At 42.7% G+C, this 7,152-nt stretch overlaps 1 protein-coding gene across 1 annotated transcript in view; it reads left to right on the forward strand.

Annotated features, from left to right (window-relative positions):
* The window catches only part of Slc38a11 (solute carrier family 38 member 11), a 43,912-nt gene extending 41,433 nt beyond the window's left edge, over nucleotides 1–2,479 (forward strand). Inside the window, exon 12 of the mRNA XM_057755542.1 lies at nucleotides 2,120–2,479. Within this exon, the coding sequence (XP_057611525.1) occupies nucleotides 2,120–2,413 (294 nt within the window). The 3' untranslated portion in view covers nucleotides 2,414–2,479. The remainder of the gene's footprint in view (nucleotides 1–2,119) is intronic.
* The last annotated feature ends 4,673 nt before the right edge of the window (nucleotides 2,480–7,152 follow it).

Here is a 7,152-nt window from a genome sequence, read left to right on the forward strand (position 1 = left end):
CTATGAAGATGGCATTTCGTATGAAGCATGTAATTTTACTGGCTAGTATTGAGAAACTCGTTCTTTTCAAGATGTTAAAGGTATAGTCTGTAATTTTACATCACCCAATTTCAAATTCAGTTTGCATTGATTGAAATACTGTGCAACTAATGAGACCTTGTCTCGGAAGTAAGTAAATAAGTAAATAAATAAATAAGCCAGGCATGGTGGCACATATGTCTTTAATCCAAAAGCCAGCCGTCCCTATCCAAGGTTAATACCCAAAGGCGACAGACTGACCATCTCATACCCACATCTGCATGCCATGTCCACTGCAGCATTATCTGCATTAGTCAAAATATGTGTCTATCAGCAATGAGTGAGTAAAGGAGACAGAGTTTGTGTACACAATGGAGTGTAACTCAGCCCTAAAACGAAGGGAACCCTGCCTTTTGGCAGTACGTGAATAGCATCATGCTAAGTGCAACAAGTTAGACAGAGAATGAAAAAAAAATACAAATAGAGTCAGAGACTAAATATGGGTTATTAGAGGGAAGGGAGAGAGGAAAGACAGAGGTATGGGGTGAGGGTGCAGGGTAGCAGACTTGCGGTCTGAACAAGGCTATAGGTGGAAGGAGTAACAAGTAAGACTAACAACAGCATACTGTATTTGAGAATTTGGTTATATAATAGATCTTCAGAAGCTTTTTTTCCTACATGCAAAAGTAATTGAGTCTTATTCTAAACTTGTTCCATCATAGTAACATGTTATCCACGTGTCCCACAGCACCATGTTGTAAACTTCCAATACACACAATGAGATTTGCTTAAAAGGAAAAATTTTATGATGTATGACAAACGTTTGTCATAAAATTTTTATGTTTTAGTTAACGTATAGCACTTGACAAGGTGAGAAAAAAATGTGTTGTCTAGAATACAGTGAATCTTAACATTTACAAACAACGTTTGCACAGTTTCTAGTGAGAATTAGTTCTTCTAAAGGGGAAAATCTTTTTCCCTTTGAAGTCAGTACATGTCCCTGTTTCTACAATAAACAACTCTCCCACCCATAATTTTCAACCTGACATTCCCCCTTAGGTTGGATTTATGGGCAGTTAGTTGGGGGAGTGGAACAAGTTATGGTCATTTGGTTCCGCTGTCAATTTTCTAGGGTAATTAATGCACTTAGCGTTACTTGAAAGAAGGCTTAGAAATAGGATTTCATGCTAAGCCCCGAGGGTTAAACCTTTCTTTCTGACACAGACAGGCTCCACTTTCAAACAGATGTGGGAGAAGAGAAAAGAGAAATGTTCATCCAATTTCCCACTGTCCCTCTCTGTACTCAAACAGCAGAAAAACCCACTCCGATTTGAAAGGCTTATTGATATACTGGGATTCCTAGACAGTATTAGGAAAGACGATGTGACCAAACAGTGGGTTTCATATTTGCCAGGAGTTCATCTTGCCATCTGCTTTATTGTCTATTAATCTTCCCCTAGGTTCGCTATTCATTACTCTATCTTCCTTTTATTATTTGTTTGCAACTATTCCATTGGAAAGGGAAACCTACATCTAAGTCTTTCCTTAACATGTTTCCTTCCTTGGTTTGTCTTCGCTGAACCTATACAACTTTATTAATATGTATAATGACAAATACTTTTAAAACACTGGACTGTTTTAAATATGTATCACTAGTGTGTATATGTATGTATGCCATGGAGGTGGGAGAGCACACAGGCCATGGCCTATGTGTGGAAGACGGGACAACTTTGTGGCGTCAATTCTCACCTCCCATTTCTGCTTCTGTTCCTGAGATGGACTTTAGACCAAAAGGCTTGCGTCCTAGGTGACAAGTGCCTTTATCTACTGAGCCATCCCCTCACCCATAAATGTTTCTATAATGCTTTTCAAAAGCTATATGAGGTTACATGTGATGGTTCATGTCTGTAATCCAAGCACTTGGGGGAGTGAGGCAGGAGATTGACTGCCAATTTGATGCCAGCCTTGAATACATAGTGAAAGCCTGTCTCAGAAAAATAAAATACACACACACACACATATATATATACACACACACACACACACACCCCAAGGAATTCGCTCCTCTAACGTTAACTTGCATCTTGTCTTCAACACCCAGGGTGTGCTCTGTGCGGCCCCTTTGATTTTTATCATCCCCTCAGCCTGTTATCTGAAATTGTCCGAGGAGCCAAGGACACACACGGATAAGATAATGGCCTGCGTCATGCTTCCGGTTGGTGCAGTGGTGATGGTGGTGGGATTCATCATGGCCATCACAAGTCCTCAGGACTGCACCCACGGACAGGAAATGTTCTACTGCTTTCCTGGCAACTCCTCCCTCACAAACTCCTCCCGGACCCATCTTCAACTGACAACACAGCTTTCCCTTGGGAACCTCAGCATCTTTCAGTGAGCCGACTGGTTTACAGACTGTGCTTGCTTTCAGAGATGTCACCTCCTGAAATCACCACGCGTGCGAGTCTCTTTGTCCCTTGCAATCACTGACATGTATCAAGACTTGCTCGTCTTTACTCTTTACAGCAATATGAAAAATAAAAAAAAATTGAATGTATATTTTACCTTACACGGGGGCAGACATGCTTTATTGTGACTGCGCTAATCTAATTGAGAAGGACCAGTTTGACCTTAGTATTCGGTTTCAGTCCCCAAATCATTATTATCTTGTATGTGAGCCACTGTATTGTGCTTTCAAATAAGTAGGTGATTGTACTTTAGAACTGGGGGTGGGGTTTCTTCAGGATAAAGCGAATGTTTAAAGAAATGTGTCGAATGGAAGGGAGAAGAAAACACAACTCTTAAGTAGAATAACTATCCAGCAGCAAAGAGAAGCCCTCTGTTGTAACTCTGGAAGCATCCCGTGTTTATGAGGAAGTGGGTCCCTGGATGAATAAGCAACAAGCTCCCAGGAAGAAGCACACATAATAAAGTGGAGGGGCAGAACAAGCCTATGTAGGATATCACAATTATCTCCAGGTGTCCTGTGCGGAGGGAATATGATACGTGTGCTATTTAAATCAGAAAGGCACACTCTTTTTTGTTGTTCTGAGGCATTAACCTAACTCATCAGCTACATTTCAGATTTGGACCTATAGAGCTTGCAGCATGACAGTAATATATAAGACAATCAGAAGCTGAACCTAGAGACTAAAAGCTTGCCCTGAATCTGGAATTTAGGAAAGGACACATTCTTACTGTCCCAGGCCCTCAAGGAAGCAGTTGGGAGTTCTTGTTAATCTGGCTTGGTTTTTTTGTTTGCTTTGTTTAGGAGATGTTTGTTTGGTTTGGCTTGGTTTTTGACACAGGTTCTAATGATGCAATCTTGACTGGCCTGGAACTGGCTATGTAGAACAGGCTAGCTTCGAACTTACAGAGACCTGCCAGCCTCTGCCTCTGGAGAGGGCTGGATTAAAGGTCCCTGCAATGACGAGGAAGCAGGTGCTGACATGCAGGTTGTCATGCAGGGTATTTACTGGGAATCGTAAGCAGCGGTGATGAGAAGCAGAGCTCTACCAAGCCAATGGCATACCAAGCTATGCCACAGAGCTGGCTCCGTTCTGAGTACCCAGGCAAATGTCCCCGTAGCGTTTCCATGAGTCATTGAGTATGGGCTTCTAGGGAAGAATGGGCCCCCGAGTTAGACAGCTATGTGCAGCGGAGCAAACTGAAAGGAACAGAGAGCTAGAGGCTGGGTGTCTACAACATTCATTCCCAGAGATCCCTAGGACAGCTGAGTCTACTATAGGCAACCTCCATTTTTAGAACGAATTTCATGTCTTCATATCTTTTTTTTTTTGAGACAGGGTTTCTCTGTGGTTTTGGAGCCTGTCCTGGAACTAGCTCTTGTAAACCAGGCTGGTCTCGAACTCACAGAGATCCGCCTGCCTCTGCCTCCCGAGTGCTGGGATTAAAGGCGTGCGCCACCACCGCCCGGCCATATCTTTAAAAGTATGTAATCGGGAGAAGAAAATCCTGCTCATCTCAATGGCGTCTTCACATCAAGTGCCACCAAGACGGCAATTTTACCCTTTCATCTGTATTTGGATCAGTTTGGGTCATCCGACTGCTAAATTACGAGATGATATCACAAGCAGAAGTAATACGGACATATTATTAAAAATAATACACAGACCAAATATCCCCCCAGGATCTCTATAAAACAGTTTCACAGAACTTCCCATCCAGTGCTGAGCCTTGCGGCATCAAACAACACAGTAAGAAAGGCGTAGTGCGGTGGTTCTCAACCTTCCCAATGCTGCAGCCCTTTATGCAGTTCCTCACGTTGTGGTGACCACAGCCATAAAATTTTTGTTGATGCTTCATGACTGTAATTTTCCTACTCTTATGAATCATAGTGTAAATACCTTGTGATACAGGATATCTGATTTGCAAACCCCGAGAAAGCGTTGTTTGCCACGCCCCACCACCCCTGTTGAGAACTGCTGGCCTAAAGGGAGCTGGAGAGATAGCTCAGCATTGGGAACACTTGCTGCTCTTCCAGAGGACCAGAGTTCAATTCCCAACATCTGCATCAGGCTTCTCATACCTGTCTGTAACTCCAGTGCCAGGAGATCCGACACCTCTGGCCCCCTTGGGCAGCTATGCTCATATGCACTTACCCATACCTACACATAATTTAAAAAAAAATACAAATAAGTCCTCAATTAAAAAAGACCCCCCAAAAGCCCCAGGGGCATACCTGAACAGGCCTGCGGGGTCATTAGTGAGTTTTGCTTCTGTAAGGCATCAGCCACTAACTCAGGAATACAAGCTCTGTTGGCTGTACAGTTTTCCAATATTTAATTTATATATTTTCCCAGTTCCATTAAGAGTCATACAGCTAAACTGTTATGCCATTTTTAGATTAAGTACACACTTTCAGATGGTACATGTGGATACTTTCATTCCACGCTAAAAAATTGAACCACTGACCTGCCCGCTCACTTATTAGAAAACGCCATCAGAGATGGGTGAGATTACCAAGAACAAACAACAGACATCAAGGATAACACAATTTAATACTTAGCAATCTGTCATCTTGCACTTTGGTATTGCTTCAGATATGTTAACCTTGAATCTGCAGCTAGATGAAAATCCCCTGGTAAGAACCAAATACATCTTTAATATCCAATAAATAGGTGTTTGTTGGTTATTAAACAAATGAAGAACAGAAGCACTTTTGACCCAGTTATCGGGCGCATGTATTGCCAACATCTTTCACATTGTGATAGGATAGGCCTAACCTTCCATCCCCGTGAGTCCTGCCTCCATTTATTTAGAAAGAGATCTCCTCCACCAAAGCTCATTCCTTCCATGATGCTGACAAAGCAATTCATAGGCTATTGTCCAATTTGTTAAAAGGCCATGCCTTTAAACTTCTAAAGTGTTTCCTAAAGTTTAAAGAGGCATTGGTGAGAATGGTGTTTGGACAAATTAAAGCACACATCCAGCAGCTCGTGTCTATCAAATATACATACATCAGACAGCATCTCTATCTTTTAGGAATTGTGTTCCTAGCCAGTTCGCTGAGGGTCTTTCATTTCCGTCCTGCCTGGGATTATTTTCAGAACTCAGAGCAGGTGACGTTCCTTGCTTCTGGACCATTTCCAGTGACAGCTGCACAGGTGACAAGCATCACTCGTCACCTCTTTTCTTTCCCACAAGGAGTCTGAGTCCAGGTTATCCAAGAAAATCCCAACTCTTCCTCTGCTAATGTCATACAGTCACTTAAAGTCAAGTATGATGCTCCAGGTTTATGTGCTAATGCCCACGAAAGAAAGCATCCCATGGACCAGGTGTGCTGGTGCTTGCCTCTCATCCCAACACTAAGAAGGCAGAGGACAGTGCCTCTCAGGACTTTTAATTAACTACAAACATTAGACAGTCTTCTTCAGGAATGTGTATACACACACACACACACACACACACACACACACACATCTCACCAGACTAAATGACATTGATATATAATCCTAGCTACTCAGGAGTTGAGACAAGGAGGATTACAAGTTCAAAACCGTTCAAAACTGCCCTGGGATACAGGGTAAACTCAAGCCAATCTGGGCAACTTAGTGAGACCCTGTATCAAAAGAAAAATTAAAAGGAGGGCTTGGGATACAATTCTGCTGTAGCCTAGCATGTGCAAGGCCTAAAGATCAACACCCAGGATAGAAGAAAGAAGGAATTTATATATTCTAGAGAGCACATACAGAATTTACTAGAAAAACAGAGCAAACATACAGAATGGACAAGGGACACCATCAGCAGGAGAACGTATTGACTAGACAAATAGAGTTTAAGTTACCCCCTAGAGCAATGGCTTTCAAACTTCAGCATCTGTCTGAATCACCTGGAAGGCTTAGTTCAACAGACAGCCAGACTTCCCCACAAGGTTTCTTCTCCCTAAGAGGGCCTGAAAGTTCACATTTCTGAAAAGTGGCCAGGTGAGGCCCAGTAATATTGGTAAAGAATCACATTTTTTTATAAGTCTAGGATTTGGGCAAAGAAAGTGCAAGATGAAGACATCTGCTCACAGGCTGAGAATGCCAGATAGACATCTGTCTAGCAGCGAGGACAAAATGCAGGCAAGATGTAGGGAGGGGCAGGGGAATTAAGAACAAAGGGAAAATAGAGACTGTAGCCTAAAGTCAACACAGCTGTAGTGGTGCAGCTCAAAGCCTGAGTCGCCGCCTGCCAGTTGGAGGAAGTGTGAGCTTCGTAGCCCAAGTCTGAGTCCTAACCTGCCAGCTTCAGGAAGTCTGAGCTTCATAGCCCAAGCCTGAGTCCTTAACCTGCCAGCTTCAGGAAGTCTGAGTTTCATAGCCCTCACGGGGAGATGAAAGAAAATCCACCAGTTCCTCAAACCCGTGCAATGTTTTCTAAGGACTTAAATTCTGAATGGAATGTCCTGCTTCAAATATTGTACAAACTGTGAGAGTGAAGCTGGGTTGTTGACGATGAAATCATGCAGATCAAGAACTCATATCACTCTCTTTTGCAATCAGTTTCTATGAATATGTGTCAAAGCATAACTACACTGGCCCAAAAGCACTGGGTTTGGTCTGTTCTTCATTCTCGATTCTAATGGGATTCCAATCTTTCCCAGATTATCACCAGACACTGGCAAGACCCCTA

The sequence above is a fragment of the Chionomys nivalis genome, chromosome 22 (genome assembly GCF_950005125.1).
Source record: "Chionomys nivalis chromosome 22, mChiNiv1.1, whole genome shotgun sequence".
Taxonomy (NCBI): Eukaryota; Metazoa; Chordata; class Mammalia; order Rodentia; family Cricetidae; genus Chionomys; species Chionomys nivalis.